Source organism: Lepidochelys olivacea (genome assembly GCF_965140295.1).
Source record: "Lepidochelys olivacea isolate rLepOli2 genome assembly, chromosome: 1".
NCBI lineage: Eukaryota > Metazoa > Chordata > Testudines > Cheloniidae > Lepidochelys > Lepidochelys olivacea.
This window is the reverse complement of record NC_140411.1, coordinates 134,329,902-134,350,056: the sequence shown is the minus strand read 5'-3', so window position 1 is coordinate 134,350,056 and position 20,155 is coordinate 134,329,902. Positions and strand designations below refer to the sequence as shown.

Sequence of the window (20,155 nt, the reverse complement as noted above, 5' to 3'; positions counted from 1 at the left end):
GGTGATCTGCTTAACTGAGATCAGAATATGGTCCAATGAGGTTGCCCATGTGTAACTGAAAGAAGTGGATGCAGCAGAGCCAGAAGAGCTGGGAACTGAAAGTAAAGCAGAGTTCTAAGTTTGCAGGACTGGCAATTAAAAAGACCACGTTATTACTTATAAATTGAACGTGTGTTGAAGAAATCACTGAGATAAAGTCAATACAGAATTCCATAATACTGGCTTTGCAGCCGCTTTCAGACTAGAACTGCTTTTGAAGCCTGTTTTTAAGTTACTCAAATGCAAACGACCAACTGTATTCACATACCAGCCCCTTCCCCAACAGAAAGCCTTCCACATCTCTGTAGCAGTTCTTGTGTCCTGCTTTTCCATCCCTGTGCCAGCCACTCTGCACTGCAATTTCTATCCTTCACAATCAATAACTGTACACCATAGCCAGAAGGGTTCCCAAGGCAACAAAGGGCATCCCCTCTGTCCCTGCATGAGCATATTGCTTTCAAAATACGCCCACTACAGAAGAGCAAGACAGAACTATTTTATGGTAAGACAAACCATTTAAAATACTCAAATAAATGTGTTTGATCATTGTGTCACCAAAAGCCAACAAATAAACACCAAGAGAAGGAGATCAGTTTTCTCCAGGAGGCAAAATTTTATAGCAGAGCTGTCATTTTTGAAAAGAGGGGATTGTAATGGGAAGGTTGCATAACTTTCCCCATTTAACAGAGGGCCAAAGACATGACTGAACTCCTGTTGAAGTCAATGAGAGTCTTTCCATCAACTCGTTCAATCAGGTCCCAAATGAATTGTGAAATCTCACACAATCAGGCCTTGTCTACACTACACAATTAAGTCGACCTATGTAAGGTCGCTGTATAGTCACTGCAGTAATTAGTGCGGGTTTTCATGTCCACACTACCCTATTCTGCCAGTGGTGCATGTCCTCAACAGGAGTGCTTGCACCGACTTAAGTGGGGCACTGGGGAGGAAGGTAGGGGCTGACAGCTCGAGCTGGGAGCCCCACTATCCAGTGCTCAGAGCGCAGGGCTGGGCAGTTGTGCTCCCAGCTGGGAGCTCCGTGTGGAGCTGACAGCCTGGGCTCTCAGCGCTGGGTAGGGTTGCAGGTGTCTGTTTTTTACCCGGTCGAAAAGGAGCCCTGGTGGTGCCGGTTGGCACTGCTGACCGGGCTGTTAAAAGTCTGGTCAGCAGCACAACTGGAGGCGGCGGCTAAGACAGATTCCCTACATGCCTTGGCTCCGCACGGCTCCCAGAAGCGGCTGCCACTCGGAGGTGGGGGGCAGCACGCAGAGTACCGGCTCTGCAGCTCCCATTGGCCAGGAACCGTGACCAATTGGAGCTGCGGGGGCGGTGCCTGCGGGTGCGAGGGCAGCCCGTGGATGGAGTCTCCCTGCACCTAGGGGCCACAAGGACCTGGTGGTTGCTTCTTGGGAGCCACGGTTAGTGCTGCCGGGACCCTGCACCCCAACCCCCTGCACCAGCCCAGAGTCCCCTCCTGCACCCAAACTTCCTCCTGGAGCCCACACCCCTTACCCCCCCACATCCCAACCCCCTGCCCCAGCCAAGCGCCCTCCTGCACTCCAAACCCCTCATCATCGGCTCTCCCCCCGAGCCTGCATCCCCAGCTGGAGCTCTCACTTCCCCCCACACCTCTACCGCCTGTACCAGCCCAGAATCCCTTCCTGCACCCAAATTCCGTCCCAGAGCCCGCACCTCTCACCCACCCCCACCAACCCTCTGCCCCAGCCTGGTGCCCTCTCCCGCACCTTGAACCCCTCATTTCTGGCTCCACCTGCAGCCCACACCCCCAGCTGGAGCCCTCAATCCACTCCCTCACCCCAACCCCCTGCCCAAGTCCAGAGCCCCCTCCTTCACCCCAAACCACTCATCCCCAGCCCCACGCCAGAGCCCACACCCCCAGCTGGAGCCCACACCCCCCTCCCGTACCCCAGCCTCCTGCCCCAGAAAATGAGAGATGGTGAAGGAGAGCGAGCGACTGAGGGAGGTGGGATGGAGCGAGTGGGGAGCGGGACCTTGGAGAAGGGGTGGGGTGGGGCCTCAGGGAAGGGGCAGGACAGTGGCCGGGGCAGGGGTGTTTCTAACAGCACAAAATGGAAGTTGGCAACCCTAGTGCTGGGCAGTGCGGTGCGGACAGGCCATGTAAGTAATGCAGTGTCCGTGCTGCCCTCACTAGATCATCCTAAGTGCTACACCAGGGGTCTCAAACTCAAATGACCACAAGGGCCACATGAGGACTAGTACATTGGCCCGAGGGCCGCATCACTGACCCCACCCTGCTGCCCCGGCCCCCCTCCACACCTTCCGTGAGGCCCTGCCCCTGCCCCACCTCTTCCCACCCCTTCCCTGCCCCCATTCCAACCCCTTCCCTGAAATCCCCACCCCAACTCCGCCCCCTCCCTGCCCCCAGGAGGGTGAAGGGTGTGGCAGGGGACTCAGGGCAAGGGGTTGGGGTGCAGGAGGGGTTTGGTGCAGCAGGGGGTCGGGGTGCAGGAGGGGGCTCAGGGCAGGGGGTCTGGAGGGGTGCAGGGTGCAGCAGGGGGTTTGGCTGCAGGAGGGGCTCGGGGCGGGCTCCGGCCCGGCGTGCACCAGGGGCAGGGCAGGCTCCCTGCCTGCCTGCCTGCCCTGCCCCTGCGCCGCTCCAGGAAGTGGCCAGAACCTGGGGGGAGGAGGCACAGGGATCTCTGTGTGTTGCCCTGGCCGAGCCTCCAGGCACCGCCCCCCGCAGCTCCCATTGGCTGGGAACGGGGAACTGCGGCCAATGGGAGCTTTGGGGGAGGTACCTTGAGGCCCAGCCAGGGCAACACACAGACCCCTGTGCTGCCCCTCCCCCTTCCCCCAGGTCTCAGCTGTGTTTGAGACCCCTGTGCTACACCTCTCGTGGATATGGAGTTATTAGGTTGGTGTAATGGGGGATTTACATCAGCAGGAGTAATGCTGTAGTGTAGACACTTACAGAGTGAGGATGACATAAACTAAGCTACACTACACTAACTCTGTAGTGTAGACCAGGCCTCAGTTGTGACTCATCTGAAAAGAGAATCAGTGAGAAAGAAAAGGTGGATTATAAGTCAGTGAATGCACATGTGTGTCTTGGAAATCAGAAAAGATATTAGATATTGTTCCTGTCAGGTATGTTTTAATACTGATATGTGTATACACACACAGATATTACAGACAGAGCTGGTAGAATTGCCTGACACTTCCCATTATAACACTATGTTTTCAATTTTTTGTACTTTGGCAAACTTTAACCATTTGGGTTGAAATTTTCCATGCTGGGTGTCTGCCTCACGTTGACAATTTTTGGGAATATTTCTGCCAAAATAGTTCTGCCATTTCTCACAAGAAGGCCAATGAAAAATACGTTGTTTTGCTCATGTTATAAAAATAGTGGCAACTCTTAATTTGAGAAGATCTAATATCCCCCATGCTTTGGGGCAGGGACTTAAAATTCGTCTGGGCAGGACAGATGCTGTGTGTCAGGAATGTGCCTTTTGCTGTCCCTGCGAAAATCCACCCAAATTATAAGCCTTTGAAAAAAACTGCAATTCATACCTACTGAGCTTGCTGGAGTTTGGCACATGAATTCTTCTAAGATTCTGTCTGCACTGAGCATGCTAAACCACCAATTGTAACTCTGGAGTGCTGTGGGCCATGCCAGACCAGGCACTGAAACTGAGAGCAGGGAGGCTGTCTCTCCTGTGCTCTTAATGAGATTCCCTGCAAGTGCCCAGAAAGTGGGGAGGAGTAAGCCACACAATTCAAATACAGAGGGAACAGAATTTAGAACTGTGTGCACGCGTGGCTTAGGGAGAGTGAGGGAAAACACATGACGGCAGACTGGACACTTGTTGGGAGGAAGTGAAACTGAGACCACGAGTTGCAATGGGGGAGACACTGGGACTGAGAACCAAGAGTAGGGGAAACCGGGAGATAAGGGAGGAGGACCCATAGATTTTAAGGTCAGACTATTCTGTGTTGGGTGCCTGCCTCAAGATGGCTTTTTTTTAAATTAATGTTTCAGCAAAAACAATTCAGCTGTTTCCAAGAATGAAATTAGAGAAATGTATGTTCTTGTGCCTATGTTAAAAATGTCTTACAGCTGTGTGTCTGATAACCTCTAGGGCCTCCACACTTTAGAGGAACATGAAATTTGGCAGGGATGTTGCTCTGGTGTCAGGGCTGTGCTTTTTACTGACCCTATGAAAATTCATCCAGGTTTGGCAGATTTATTAGCCTCTGAATATCTCCGTTCATACACGTTCAGCAGAGACTTGTTAGTATTTGGCAGCTAAATTCTCTAAAGATTCTGTCTGCACTGAGCATGCTCTATCTCAGGGAATCAAGGGCAGAGCAGGACTTACTACTTTTTCCACAGGACCCAGCCAGCATCTGTGTGCTTCAGAGACATTAACTATTTTATTTATCTTCACAACATCCTCGTGAGCTAAGGTAGAATTACTATTCCCAATTTTACAGATGGCAAACTAAGGCACAGAAACATCAACATCCCAAGAGTACACTAATTTTAGGTGCCCAATCTAAGATGCTTATGGCCTGATTTTTCTGAAAACGTAGCATCTTATATCCCTATTTGTTCAGAACAGCTCCCACAGACTTCAGTGAGTGCTCAGCACTTCTGCAAATTAGACTCCAGGGGTGTCAAATTGAGTACCCAGAAAATGAGGAAGACACAGCCACCTTTGAAAAGATGGGTTTAAGTGACCTGCCCAGCATCACATAGGAACGCTGTGGCAGAGACAGGGATTGAATCCAATTCTCCAGGGTGGCACTCAACTGCCAAAATCTCAATCCTCCTACAATCCCTGCACACTCATTTTAATGTCTGAAACAAATGAGGTAGGGTCCTACAGACAATAGTCTCCTTTACTACACAACCCTGATTCATCCCCAGAACATATCCCTCCTGTGCATAAAACAAGACAGGGATCACGAGGGGAAAAAATAGTACTCCGCTAGGTAATTCAAGACCATTATCATAATTAGGTTTGTCAGAATTAAATTTTTATGTACTTTTGACAGACAATATCAATGATTATTTTTAAACTTTTTTTTCAGTTTTTATCAATTTAAATTTTCATGGTTGCAGGAAGTTACGGGGGAGATAGATAATTATTTAATAACAAGGATCAGGGGGTAGCCGTATCAGTCTGTATCCACAAAAACAACAAAGACTCCGGTGGCACCTTAAAGACTAACAGATTTATTTGGGCATGAGCTTTCGTGGGCTAGAACCCACTTCATCGGATGTATCCAAAAGCTCATGCCCAAATGAATCTGTTAGTCTTTAAGATGCCACCGGAATCCTTGTTGTTTTTATTTAATAACAGTAGATGCTGAGATTCAAAAAGTTAAAACTTTGCAACCCTTAAAACATAAATTGCCATCATCCCATGGCAAAATAGATTACGTAAATATTCTTAAACTATAGTTCTCAAGCATTTTTCTTACTTCGCTTATCTGTGAATTTGTATTTTCATCAATAGAAATATATTTTTGTTGGTTTGTGTGTACATGGTGAAGTTAACATTTATTGACATTTGACAATAAAAATAAAATCCTTCCAAGCCTACTCATACTGCAGACATACACTGTGTGTGGGGGAGAATGGGAGAACCTTAATTCTGGCATTTCCCAACTTCTGGGTGCTTGAGTTTGCAACCTTAACATTCTTTTGATGTCATTATTTAACCACCACGATGATGATTGCCTCATGATAATTATTTGAGGAGGCAGGTTTTGATACAAAGCACATTTAATTGCTGTAGAAGCAACAGAGCTGTTCATTGCCTTAATAATGCGGGCCTGAAGTCATGGACGGCAACGTCCAACACAGGCTACTGAAACAAGTGGTCTTAAAGACTCACTTAAGCTACTGACAAACCAAATGTTAAAAAGGAAGAGCACAAGAAGAACTATTATTTTGAAGAGAAAAACCCTGTTCTCAATAAGCCACAGCCACAGAATAGGGGGACACACAAAACAACCAGGATACTACCAGAAATACAAGAGCAGCGTATTGTTGTTACACTATAACCCATATCCCATCTAAGGTATCTTGTGTTTTCCACAGCCAAGCCAAACGTCCATTAGCTAGTGTATTACTAAAGAGCTAAGAGGCAGATAATGTTATCTGTGCAGGCAATCAAAATGGATCCCACAGCAATTCTGTATTTCATGCGACAGAAAAATGTCACTCCACGCTTCACAATCCTTACATAATCATTACTGTTTATCAGTATGATATATGGGAATGATTATTTCTAGTCAGCCTGCTTCATTAGAATCTCTCATCTGTGCCCCACTTACATACCAAAGTGAATGAAAATTGTTTCTGACCCCATATATTTTTATTTTAACAAATGTCACCTCTCTGCACACAGAAATAAGAGCATAGATTTCTTTCCAACAGATCCAATCTCATTCTGCAAGAAGCAATTGAACATATGTTGGCAGATAAGAATATAGGCCAGTCAATCATGGTCAACTGTAAACAGAACAAAGCACATTTCTAAAGAAAAATCAAATTTGATTATAATTACATTTCTAGTAATACCAAGGGAGTGGGAGAGACACTAGGCTCCTTTCCTTTATTAGGAAAAAAAAAATCCCTCCCTCCTTCCTACTATTATGCACATTAAATCAATAATAAAATAAATGTTTATGGCCAATCTTTTGCTTGCTTTTTCAATTTCACATCTTTCTTCATATACAGTCAGCGACATGCATCGATTCAAAATGACTACCTCCCACAGGAGTAAGCCAGTTAATATGTACTGTACTGAATCACTGAATTGAATTTCAGCAGAAAATCCTAACAATGTAAAAACACCCATTGTGTTATATAAATGGCAACCACTGCAGGAACAAAAGAAACATTACTTAACACTGCCTGCAAGGAAATCTCATTCACGGAAAAAAGGCTGGATACAAAATCACTTGGAATCTGTCCTTTTTAATAAAAGTTATCTGGAAAAAAAATTCTAGAACTAAAAATCAAGGCATAGTAAGTTGAAATGTGCTCAGTTTTTAAATATCAGCAGCTAGGCAGCACTCAGTGTCAGAATAGATTAGACAGAAAAAGGCAACAGAGTTAATTATAAGTAGTTCACCTGAGCTTCTCAAACAAGGACTGAAGTGAACCCCTTGGAGTTCATCTCTAAAGGATTCACAGATACCTGTTTTCATCAATTAGCATACACACCCACGTTGCATTATCATATTTTCACTCAGAGCTGGCTGTTCACTCACCGCTTTCTTCCAATAGTCAACATCCAGTTCCAAGCTCATACCTGCTGATTTGGAAAGGGTCTTCATCTGAACCTGTGCTCACAATAACAATTTTGCCAAGAAACCAGAAATATAAAACCTATCTTACAAAATAAAGCTGTGAAGAACACTGAGGCTGGAAGTCACGTAGTGAGGATATCAGCACTGCAGACTTCAGCCCAGAAAACAAACATTTTTGAAAGGCACTGCCTTCTAATTCCAGTGTGCATTATGCCAATTGTGAAAACAAAAGCTGCTAAAAACAGCCCGTGCACAAGCACGCACACCCCCCCAACCCCCCCACACAGACCATCTAGCTGGAATTTTTTTCCCCTAAACCTCAGGGACTAGAACAAACATACACACTTAAAAAAAAAAAGACAAAAAAAAAGACAATTCTATATCATGCACTGCCTCACTTGTAATTTGTAGCTGTAGCTACTGCAGACAGGGATGGGCAAACACAGCTTGTGGTTAAAGACTTGGAGAACAAAAGAAATACTGTATGAATGACTACTGCAAAGATCAGTTAAGAACCAACAGACGATAACTGAAGTTCATGCACACATTTATTATTCTAGCACTTTAAAACTAAATACAGGGAAACCTTACCAGGATTTATAGACGTTTGCCTCTATTCACTGCATTCATGAGCTTTTGCATCCTTGCAAATACCCCAGCCTGTTTCAAAGACATACAGAACTGATTCTGTCTCAACCTCTGTATCTAATTTACTGTAATACAGAGGATTTTCAAAGCCATGCCTCACAACAGCTGGCTTGTTTTTGCCTGCTTCTATATGACTGACAAGTTCATACAAGCTCTGTCAACTTTAACCTTGATGACTGAAGGCTTGGTTTGTATTATATGTTACATCACCAAAAATGTCTGACTTCAAGAAGAAAAGTTCACAGCCTTTAAAGCTTAATTGTTTTTTGTTTTTGTTAAAAAGGCTTTTAATGTCTCATTTTGTATTTCAATAAAGAAAATTATATCCTTATTTCAGCACCAATAAGTTTTAAATATTCAGATATAAACTAATTAATTAAATCAATCAATCACATGGCTTACCTTCTCAATCACATTTAAATGACTATGTAAATTAATTAGGCATATAATAATAAGTATCTTCATTAAAAGCCCTTCAGCCTGGAAAAAGTGTGTGTATACATATACTTATAGAGATGATTGTGCATAGATAGAACTAAATGACACACACACACACGCACGCACGCGCTAAACCTCCTTCACCCCCTAAACTCCTATGACCTGATGATATCATGGCTATCACAAAAGTGAAGCGTGAGTTGCCTATAGTGTGGCCAAAAGCATGCATTATATCCTTCCACACAGTTTTTCTGGGTTATGTTTTATATATGTAAAGACTATTACAATATTTTAAAAGGAAAATGCTCTTAATAAAATCACATACCAAATATCCCTGCACTAGCCATTTGATACCCTTACCCGAGCATTCTGATACCTCAGTGACAGGCAACTTAGAAATAGCAGACAGATTAAATGAGAAAAGGAGTACTTGTGGCACCTTAGAGACTAACCAATTTATTTGAGCATGAGCTTTCGTGAGCTACAGCTCACTTCATCGGATGCAGCTCACGAAAGCTCATGCTCAAATAAATTGGTTAGTCTCTAAGGTGCCACAAGTACTCCTTTTCTTTTTGTGAATACAGACTAACACGGCTGTTACTCTGAAACCTGAGATTAAATGAGAGCTATTCTGCATGTTTATTTTTATAAGATTCTGTTTCTTAAAGAAACAGGAAATAAATCTGAATTTATTGTTGACTTTTATAGCCCCAAAACTTTCAGTTTCAATTCAAGTACACAATGCCCATCATTAGGAGATTTTGACATCAGGCACAAATCACTCAATCCTTACTTATGACAGGTTTCAGAGTAGCAGCCGTGTTAGTCTGTATTCGCAAAAAGACAAGGAGTCCTTGTGGCACCTTAGAGACTAACCAATTTATTTGAGCATAAGCTTTCGTGAGCTACAGCTCACTTCATCGAATGCATCCAATGCTCAAATAAATTGTTCAAATATTATGCTCAAATAAATTGGCTAGTCTCTAAAGTGCCACAAGGACTCCTTGTCTTTTTGCGAATCCTTACGTAGTTTGCATAAAGCAGTTTAATTGGTTAATAGGCTGTAAGAGATCTGGTTGTCTCACAGTCAACATCTGAGATCATGACTGTGATAGATGACTGTTTAAGAGTTTCTTATATCTCAGATTTACTGGCATAGTAGTCTCTTCTTTCCTCCCCATCACACTGCAGGCTGATATAAACCACAATACATGTTGCTAAGGGCCCACATAATGAAAGTCCGAAACATTCTGTGGCAGGGGTGGCCAAACTTACTGGCCCTCCGAGCCGCATACGACAATCTTCAGAAGTTTGAGAGCTGGGGCACAGCTGCCGGGGGCCAGAACTCAGGGCTTCAGCCCCACGGGAGGCGCCTGATGGGGCTCCAGGCTTCAACCCTACTCCTGCTGAAGCTCTGAGAACCCCACTCCCCACTGGGCTGAAGCCCCTACTGCACCAGCCTGTTGCAAGGCAGAGGTCCTGAGTTCCCTCCCTCCCCTGGTCCGGTAGCTGGAAAATGGGGGAGGCCTTGGGGGGGGGCTCTGTGAATTGCACTTTAATGGTAAAAGAGCCACAGTTTGGCGAGCCCTGTTCTATGGGATAGCTCATAGCATGGCAGCATAGTAAGAGTGGATAGCTGAATCTCCGCTTTATTTAGTGTATTCGGAACACATGAACTGCCATACCGGAACAGACAAACAGACCAGCTAGTTTGGTATCCCCTCTTCAGTGGTGGCTTATACCAGATAATTCAGAAGAGAGAACAAATCCCTACAGTGTCCATTTACTTTAACTGGAGCTGGGTCAGGCCTGAAATGCCGATACTATATTTAACACCTCTTAAATGTCAAAAAGCAACCAACAACAAAAAGCTGTAACCTTGATCTAACACTGCCTCAAGTTTTGTAATATGTAGTTTTTTGTAGACAATGTAATAACAAATTGAGGGGCAGATACATGCAAAATGTTCTCAGAATTTAAATAAAAATCTAGGACCATGACCCTCTCACTGGTAGGTGGTAGAATTGTGTCAATTAGAGAATAAACTATTACATGTATGCTTTTCTTTTGATGCAGGCTGAGTTGTGCTGAGGGCACACACACACCCCAACACACTCACTCTCTCTAGGTCCAATTTTTAAAAGACAACCTTTTTATGTCAGGACTCCGTAGGTACAAGTAACACCCCTTGAATATCAAGGGCTAGGCCTGTTTAAAACATACAGTAACCTCTACGGGGATGTTAAAAGCGTAGCCAAGTATTTGCTCACATCAGACTGCGAAAAAAGAAGAGGGAGGCCAGTTCTGAAAAAAATAAGACTCTGCATTATGTATACAGACAGCTATGAAACACACACACTACCATTATCTATTGCTTGCTGAATTTTGGAAAGTCATTTCAATGGTAATTTTATATAGGAAACTAATATCCTAAAATAAATATGCACACATTGCATTATCTTTGCTTTGCACGTCAGTAGTATCTAGAGTTGCCACCCGTGAAAGTTTTACCTGGACAGTTGGTTTTTTACTGCAAAGTCCGGTCAAAAAGAGGACCTTGCAACCCTAAATGGCATCCAAACCAGAATTCCAGTTACTGTGGGAAGGCGCTGGATCATTAATCCATGCCAGCCCCTGCTCAGCTGGGGCTGCCTCCTACCTGCAGGCAGGCTCCTTGAGACGATCCAAGTAACAGGGGGAGGAGGGAAGAGAAGCAAGTGACGGGGGCGGGGCCTTGGGGGGAAGAGGCAGACTGGGGGGTCGGTCGGGCCTTGAGGGAAAAGGCAAAGTGGGGGCAGGGCTTTGGGGGGAAGGCAGAGCAGGAGTGGGGCATTGAGGGGGATGGGAGGAGCAGACGGTAGGGCCTTGAGGTTCGGTTACCAGCTATTAGAAAGTGGCAACCCTACTAATTTCATTTCAAATATGTTTCAGTCCTAGAAGTTCAGAACTGGTTTTGGAATTCTGACAATTCTTGGAATTGTACCCAATGTGTGTGGGAGTGGGAGTTTGAATGTTTGCAATTCATAGCAGTAGTGCTACTTGAATGAGTAGTTGTAAGTATATCTAGAAGTGCTCAATTGCTCGCTGTTCCCATAAACATAAAACAGAGCACTGAATACTAGAATTCAGACACTTTCTAGTTTTTCCAGAGATGGTACTAAGCAACTTAACTAAGTATAACAATTCATTATAGCCCAAATAAAAAATGAAGCCAAACCCATAAAGTGGTTGAAAGTTTCTTCGTGGATTATAAACATCTTCATGCAAACAACATAAAATAATTGTTTCCATTCTGGGCTAAAAATGCACAATACATAATAAAACGGACAAAGGAAAAACACGCAAACTGACTGACTAGTCAGCCATCCAAGCCCTGTAATTTCACTTTAAAGATTATGGGGGGAAAATGTATAATCTGTTATTATAATACTTCATTACTTTTCATGTAAGATTCAATACGAGAGATTAGATTCACAAATAATTCAGCATTCATGACAATATACACAGTATCTGTAATAAGCACAAAATATACACAAAATTATTTTAAACAGCAAATCACTTATTACTCACAAAATAATCAAGGGAGTCTCAAATAACTGGCTATAATTTTTCTGTCACAGAATGTAGACTGCAACCTACAGAATATTTCAGCCCCATACATTAATCTCATGAAATTACTTTTTGGCAGAAAACTCAGGTCATCAGAGGTTTAAGCCATTTAAAGATTTAGGGTTTGATCCTGCAGCTATGAATCCAATGGCAAAGATCCCCATTTGGTGTGGATGATGCAGGATCAGGCTCATAAGTAGTGTAATTTTATATAAGTAGCAAAAAAAAAAAAAAAAGAGATTAAACATGCCAGCAAGCAAATATTTTCTCCATGGGCTACTTGGTTAATGTTCTAAAACTAAGTACAGATTAGCCAGATTAAACAAATTATTATTTACAAATTGCTAGTTTTGGAAAAAGTATTAAATCAAATTTCTTTAGAGCAACTCCACAGAACATAGGTTTAATTGAGATTACGATGAATGAGACAAGTTCCCTTACCACTTAGGCCTTTCACTATAGTAGTGACATTTTTTAATTTTTTTTTTATAGTTTCTGCATAATAACCATTCATTATCATTCAGAGACCATAAATGGCATGAAAATTAAACAGTCTATAAAAGACATATATGCCCTCTACATAGTTTAAATGGCCTTGGCTTCAGACAAAGAGCTGAGGGAAAGACCATGAAAGAGACCACTTTCCTAAACCTTTTCCTACAATGTGGTGCAATGGTCAAATAATTGAGCTGCAACAGCATGTGAAAACAGTGTACTGCTTTAAAACAAAGAAGTTATTACAGCTGGTGCCCAGTCATGTGATTTACATGGATTCTATGTTATAAAACGAGGATTGTGTTACACAGACACTGTTAAAATGCTGGCGTAGGTGTATTATTCAGATGCTTTTGTTACTAGAGTTCCACAATGCTAGATGGAAAACATCTTAGTTATATAGAGATGCTGTCTGCCTACAGTCATCTCTAGCCCAGGCTCATGCTCATGCTCTCTCTCTCTCTCCCTCTCTCTCACACACACACACATTCCATTTTAAAAGCTACTGCACAGTAAATACAAAGAGCTACTCAGAATCAAAACAACAGAGCAGATCACTTAAACCAACAGAACCATCAATCTTCATAATATAAAGTTTATAAGGTGGGAAAATAATGAACACATATTATACATTGTACAAATCAGTTGCTGATCATATGGGAGATGCATAGCTATACTCATATTGTATGTGCATTTGCTATATTAAGAAATTATCTCCCATTGAGACATTCTACCACTTAAAGATTCTAAGTACATATAATGAGGAAAATCAGTGGAGACTTTTTTTTTAAAAAAAACCTTCCATATATGCTTTTGTTCTTAATTTACAGTTAAAAAACAGGATACAAAAGCTGTTGTTGACTAAATTATTTTAGACACAGTATGTTCTTGTCTGAAATTTGGTTGCCAAGTGCAATTTAGCAGCTGTAGTTTCAATTATTTATCGCAATAGCACCCAGAGGCCCCAAATCAGGATCAGGTCCCAACTGTGCTAGGGATTCAAGGGTTTTAATTACACTGTGTCAAAACAGATTATTTAAGATAGGAGAAAAACGGTATAATTCTTCCAAGCGGCTTTCCATCTATTAATTCACTTAACAATTAAAAGTGGTGAGTGGAAAATCACATTCGAGAGCCCTTTATCGGTTTTCCATTCAGTAATTTTATCTTTACAGAAAACTGACTTACTATATTACTATATTCCAGCAATCTACAGTAGTTGCCACGTGTATCCCTGACACACTCCTTTAGGAAAATCAAACACTTTCTTTTCTTTAAAAGCATTTAATTGATCAATATTAAGATTGGATCTCTTTCTACACCCTCATAATAAGACTCTGCTGGGACTGAAGAAAATACAATAAATTGGACAGTACGTAATTTCTTTAAAAGATCTACCTCACAGTCAGAAATCTTAGCTCCAAGAACTGTTATATCGTACATGGGGGGGGGGGGGAAGACATAGCACAATGTTCAACATGAGTTTACCTCAACTTCTATTTTGGGTAGCAAAAGACCAGCTCATTCGCATATCGTAGTCCTCATATAAAACTTTCAGCCTTGGAGACAGAAAAAAAAGCATACCCACCTTAGAGTGCAATTCTGCTCATCAGTGTTAGTTTTGGAGGAAATACATTCCCCATCTTCCCCTGAATCCTCGGTTTGCCTCCTTACTTCAACTGTGACTTTCTGCAAAGGGTTTATAACATAGTAAGACACCAAGTCATCAAGTTTCAGTCTCCTGAAAATATATTATGGAACCTCTTATTTGTGGGTTTGCTCTGCTTGAACATACATAAAGTCAATAATGTAACATGTCTTATGGTGGTTTGGCTTCAAGGGTTGTATGGTATGCCACGTGACATCTTCTGTGGCACTACGAACCTCGCTGTGCTCATGTTACTAATTTATCTCACTGGTCTAGAAGGAAACACTTAAATATAATATTTATAAACCTTAGCAACTTCTATTTGCCAAAACCAAAGTATTGTAAAAAAACTTAACGTAGCCTTGTTAGCATTTGAATACAGGCAAGCATTTGAGGACTTCTGAACTTCTTTCTGTGTGTTTCTGTTTCTCAACAAAACACTTAACATTGACCTTCCAGAATTTTATTACCTCAGTATCTTCAAACAACCACACCCAAAGTCTAACACTGTATTAGAAACGCTGAACTCATGGGAAATACAGTTGCACTGGGTACTCAAACCAACTAAATAATACATGTGAAGTATGTAAAATACCTTTAATTTTTTTTAAATCTAATAGATTTTGTTATATACATCTACAGTGCACCCAGCACTGTATTGTCCAAGTGATTAAACACTGGGTTTTGGGTTGTTGTTTTTTTTGTTGGTGGGGCTGGGGATGGGCATTAGGTTTGTTTTGCTTTGTGCCATTCCAAGTAGCCTCCGCTGAACTTGATACTAACAAAATCAATGCATGTATGGTATATATTACAGGACAATTTTTATTGCTGGATGGGCAATAAAAGAGGAATAATTCAGCAATTCCTGCCTCTTCAGAATAAAATTTCTGCTTTTGAAAAACAGTCACTTGTAAGTGACAGCCCAGAAGATTATTTATACAAGTAACTCCTCCCCCCGTCACTCCAAAAGTCCTAGTGAAGACTTTTGTTTAAATTAAACCAAACTATAGATCAGGTGAGTTTTTTCTAAGGGATCTCTCATCTTGTATGAAACTACTTTTAAATTTTGACTCCTGGATTTTTCTTTTTTTAAAATGGGGCAAAGGGAGTTGAAGCGCAGGAAATGAGAGAAAAAGGGAAAAGGTGGAGGAATATTATAAATATGGGATACCCTGTTTTATTTTTAACTCGAGCCCAATATTTTGTATTTGCAGAGGAGGCAGTTCAGCTCAAATTGACGATACCCTCCCCCTGACTAGGATCCCTTACACATGAGGCAATCTTACGGCAGCTTTAATATGCCTTTAAAATAACTATATTACAAGGGTCAGTCTTTCAGTTTCTCTCCCCCGCCAACTGTCCCCTCACTCACACTGCACAGTTAAAAATTAACTTGCTTTTTGCTTGTGAGCTGAGCAGACTTTCGGCATCTCTCTGAGGATCAGATTTCTTTTAATCACTCATGCAAAACAGAAGGGCCACCTATTTTTTCTTTAAGTCGTATTAACCTTTATTACATCCTTGGATTTTCAAACATAACCATTAAGGTGAGACAGCGAGTGCTTCAGTATCTGGTTAATGGACCAAGAGAGTTTAAGAGAAAGAAGAGAACCAGTAGCGCACCAATCAAGTCATTTTCCTGGGGGGTGATTGCATACTGTTCCTCCTTGCAGTGCCTTTTCCATCTTAGAGTTCTAAGGGGCCAGAAGACATCTGAACTGGGGAAGGGGGCTAGGAAAGCAGAGCAACTGTGTCATGTTGGGTGAGGGTTTATTGCCATCAGCCTCCCCTTACCCCTATTGTAAAGTATGAGATACAGTTAGGCTCGGCAGAATTCAATTCTTTAAATAATTTTGATAGATAATATTGATGTTTATTTTTAACCATTTTTTTTCTATTTTTATCTATTTAAATTTTAATAGTTGAAGGAAATTATGGGGGTGTCAAGCAATAATTGGGATCAAATAATTATTATTTAAGGATAATAGATGTTGAGATTCAAAAAGCGAAAGGTTTTTAACCATTAAAACACAAATTGTCAACATCAAATGTCAAAATATACAAAACAAATAACTTTAAATCAAAGTTCTCAAGCAGCATTTTTCTTACTTTGCCTATTAAATTTCCATGGTCATTGATGGAAATATCCTTTTTGTTGGTTTATGTGTATCTGGTGAAATTGACGTTTACATATATTTACTGATAAAAATCGAATCCGTCCGCCAATATATTCTAACATCACAGTCAAATGAACCAGTTTATTTTCTCTTCAATCATGCCAGTGACAACACAAAAGTGACTGAACTGTTTAGCTCAGTGTACTTTGTTCCATGCTGAACTACTAATGCTACACTCATGTAAAGCCTTTTTGTGTGAGCTACCTGTAATAATACAATTAACAATACTTTGCTTGTGTTCTTTGACCATACTTGAACACTTACACACACAATTTATTTTTCTTTCCCCTCTGTCACATTCTAAGGTAAGAGGAGATTACGAAAGCCCCATACCTGTTTGTAGAAATCAGTAGAAGGAGACGACCTGGATCTCTCATGTGTGTATTGGGGTTTCTCATGCTGCTCATGGCTTGCATCAAGGATGTTATCAGCTGAATGGTACTTTCCTGAACTCCTTGGCTCTAGAGGTGTCCTCTGCTCTTTCCAGGATGCCTGATATTCTGCAAACGTTCCCAACCTCTGAGACTGTTCAGTTTTCACCACTTTGTCAGCAGACTTGTGAGTAAGGTAATGGACATTATCTTTTTCAGGTTGTGTACTTTCAATTCCAAAAGAGGCTGCCCGAGCCCTTCTGTCATACCACGACTCCTCACCCTCATGTCCATGAGCTTTTTTATCAGGCCTCTCAGGCAGACTGTAGGGAGTTTGTTTCTGTGCAGACTTACGATATGTGGGCTTACTCGTTTCTTCAAAGAACTTCCACTTATCTGCAAAAGAGCCCAGGGCTTCTTCAGATGTATTTGGACGGCGGTGGAGACGGCAGTCATCTTCTGATACCCCTACTTCATTCATCTTCTCTGGTTCAGAGTAAGACTTCAGTTTTTGTTCTGCTGTGAACCTCTTCCTAGCTCCAATGCGGGAAATATGATGAGTGCCACTCCCTGATGAGTTTGGTTTAGCCTGCATAGCCTCAAGAAAACGTGACATGTCTTCAGAAACCCAAGCCAACAAGGAAGAGTTGCAATTATTTGTCTTCCGTTCTGGTGACCTGGGGAGATAATCAGCAGGGCTAGGTTCCAAGTCCCGCCGTTTGAAGGAAGTAGCCCTCAGGACCCTGGCCTGGGCCTCCTTCAAGTGATCCGTGTAGGAGCTGGTAAAAGAGCTCTCTGAAGCTGTGTTTAAGTTCTCCACTGAATCTGGTTTCCAGTTTTCAGTGTCCTCTTCTGTTTCGCTTGACCCCATTAAGGTAGTGGTGCTTTTGCTTTTCTGCAGCTTTGCTCGCCTCATTTGGATCTCGTTTCTCAGGGTTGTTGCAAAGCGATCACTTCTGCGTGCCTGCTTAGCCGTATGAGTATCAAATGGGAGCTGTCTATCCATTCCAGTTTTCAGGCAGTTGTCAGACTGTTTTTTCCCTTCCTGAGCTAAAGAGTGCAAAATTGGGGTCTTCTGAGCAGAAATCTTACTACTCTCTTCTGGTCGCCACCTGATATCTTTCTGGGCAGCTCTGTGTTCACTGATAGGGACACAGCTCTTTGTACACTCCTGCTGATTGTAGCTATTGCCATTTTCCTCGAAACTACCATCAGAGTTTTTCTTTTGGCCAGGTTTTTCAGTGAAACTTGTTTTAGGATCTTCCACTACAGAAGACTTAACATCCCCTCCACTGTCCATTGCATAGTGACCACTCTTCTCACGCTCTTCTAGCAAAGGCTCGACAGGTTGTTGCGGTAAATAGTATTTTGGTTTTTGGACCATCGTGACTATGGCAGGATTTTCATGTGGTCCAGGGGAACCATCAGCTCCTATTCCAGGTTTCCAACATTCATCCTTGAGCTGTAGTGGCCGTGAGCTTCCCTGGGCAGGCTGTTTTGCTGTGACACAATAATAACGACTCTGTCCAGTGTTGTCCACCTTCTGTTCAGCAGCACTGTTATTAGTAGAAGCTTTGAGCATTCTGGCTTGGTTTGGACTATAGCAAAGAAAGTGGTTGGCAGGTAGTTCTTTATTGCCACTGTAAGAGGAAATATGTCGCTGCTCTTTAGGCGAAGTCGAAGCTCTTGCATGGTGAAAGAAAGTGCTTTCATCGCTGTACTGGCGCTGGTGGTGGTAACCGTAAGCAGGCTGTGCAAACCGAACATCAGTGCTGGACAAAGAGGACTGCAGTCTGTTAGCATTTCCTGGATTATTATTGTACCTATCACCAGCAGAGGACAAATTGTAGTCCAGACTAACATCAGATTTATAATTGGAATTATTGATCCTCTTTCCGTCTGTGCTCCTGTCACTAGCCCTAACAGGCCTTCTTGGTTGTTCTGCAGTTTCTGAGCTCCAGTCCCTCCTGTGCTGAGATTGGTTCAGAACTGTAAAGTGCTGGGTGCTGGCACCCTCTGAGTACACTGAACCGTGGGCCTTCTCGTGGCCTTTGGTAATAGCAAAGCTGTCACTTCGGAGAGGTGGAGGTGGTGGTGGAGGGGAGGATGATTTTTTATCAGGAACATGCCAGATAGGTCCAAAACTTGATCTTCCAGAGCCAGAGAGCTTGGAATCGGGCTGTTCCTCCAATCTAGGACTCTTGCTAGTCTCATATTGAATGGGAAGTGGCAAGTATCCAGGTTTGTCCTCCAGTCCACTGTTATCATTCACTAACTGGCCAGTCTTGCTGTTTCCGTGCTTTGCAGTGTCCCAGTGGCCGACTTTATACAGCATGTGGTCCGTTGAAGCAGCATCCACGCTGGACAGAGTGTGATCAGGGGTACTCGAACTAGTGGAGAAAGAGCCATAGGCAGAATCCCGCTTGCTTTGGTTCCCTACATGATCAATGCTATTGTTGGACTTCGCAGAGGAAAGCCTTCCATACTGGGATGTTGGGAGAGCGTGGTCCCAGCTGTCCATACTTCCCAGGGAACTGAATCGCTCAGACGTGCGATGCAGATTTGACCGATCCCATGAGTTGGACAGGTCATGAGGGGAGGAGCTATAACAGAGGAACATACAATACCATCAGCGGTACGTCCATATAACTGCAACAATGAAGCTGATTTCACATGGGGGCTTGGTACTACCCATACACACGGCAACTATCAGAGAGAGACACGAGCACACGTCTTCTAGTGGTCTGAGCAGGCGGAATCAAGGCTTCATCCTTCCTCCGCCATTAACATAGTGACTGAACTTCAGCAGCTGCGTCTCAAGTTTATCTTCCTGCACAACAGGAATAATGAAGCGTAAGTAAGCCTACTTCTCCTGGAATCACCCCTTCTCCTTGTGTAAGATCATGTTGACATCCAAAGAAAAGTCTGATCTCCCTCCCTTCATCCCCATCTCCTAATACCAAATCCAAAGTTTCCAATTTACTTTCTATCTCCAATACCACCACCAATCCCATTCCCTCCCTACTAAACTCTTGCCCTCTCCTTCTTTCTTACCCTTGCCCGTTTCCTTTACAAAACCTCACCCTTAATCCCACCTGCTTCTCCAAACACTGCCCCACCCTTCACTTCCAAACCACAATGTGCTGCTTGCAACCACGGCCACAAATCCCTCTATTACGGCTCTCACCCTGTGTGTGCTCTCTCCCTTTCACCATTAAGGTTTCAGCTACCATCACTTGCTAATAACTTACTAATCTATCACACCACTTCACTCCCTCCATCCCATCCTGCAACTCAGCACAGCTCTGCAACATCTCTTCCCAGGAGCTCTGGTATCAACTTCTGCTTAACATGGCCAACACTCAACTCCTGGCCTTTCCTCCCTCAGAAATTCTCCCCACTCCTTGTCACTAGTAACA

At 42.9% G+C, this 20,155-nt stretch overlaps 1 protein-coding gene across 6 annotated transcripts in view; it reads right to left on the bottom strand.

Moving 5' to 3' along the window:
* SHROOM2 (shroom family member 2) overlaps window positions 1-20,155 on the bottom strand; it is a 190,223-nt gene that overhangs the window by 42,679 nt on the left and 127,389 nt on the right. For 5 of the 6 annotated variants that reach the window (XM_084617250.1, XM_084617251.1, XM_084617249.1 and 2 more), the window contains 2 exons: window positions 16,699-19,339; window positions 14,129-14,229 (listed from right to left, as the gene is read on the bottom strand). In XM_084617250.1, the coding sequence (XP_084473376.1) occupies window positions 14,129-14,229; window positions 16,699-19,339 (2,742 nt within the window). Of the gene's footprint in view, window positions 1-7,311; window positions 7,497-14,128; window positions 14,230-16,698; window positions 19,340-20,155 lie in introns of those variants that run through there. The other variant, XM_084617254.1, reaches the window with a different exon arrangement.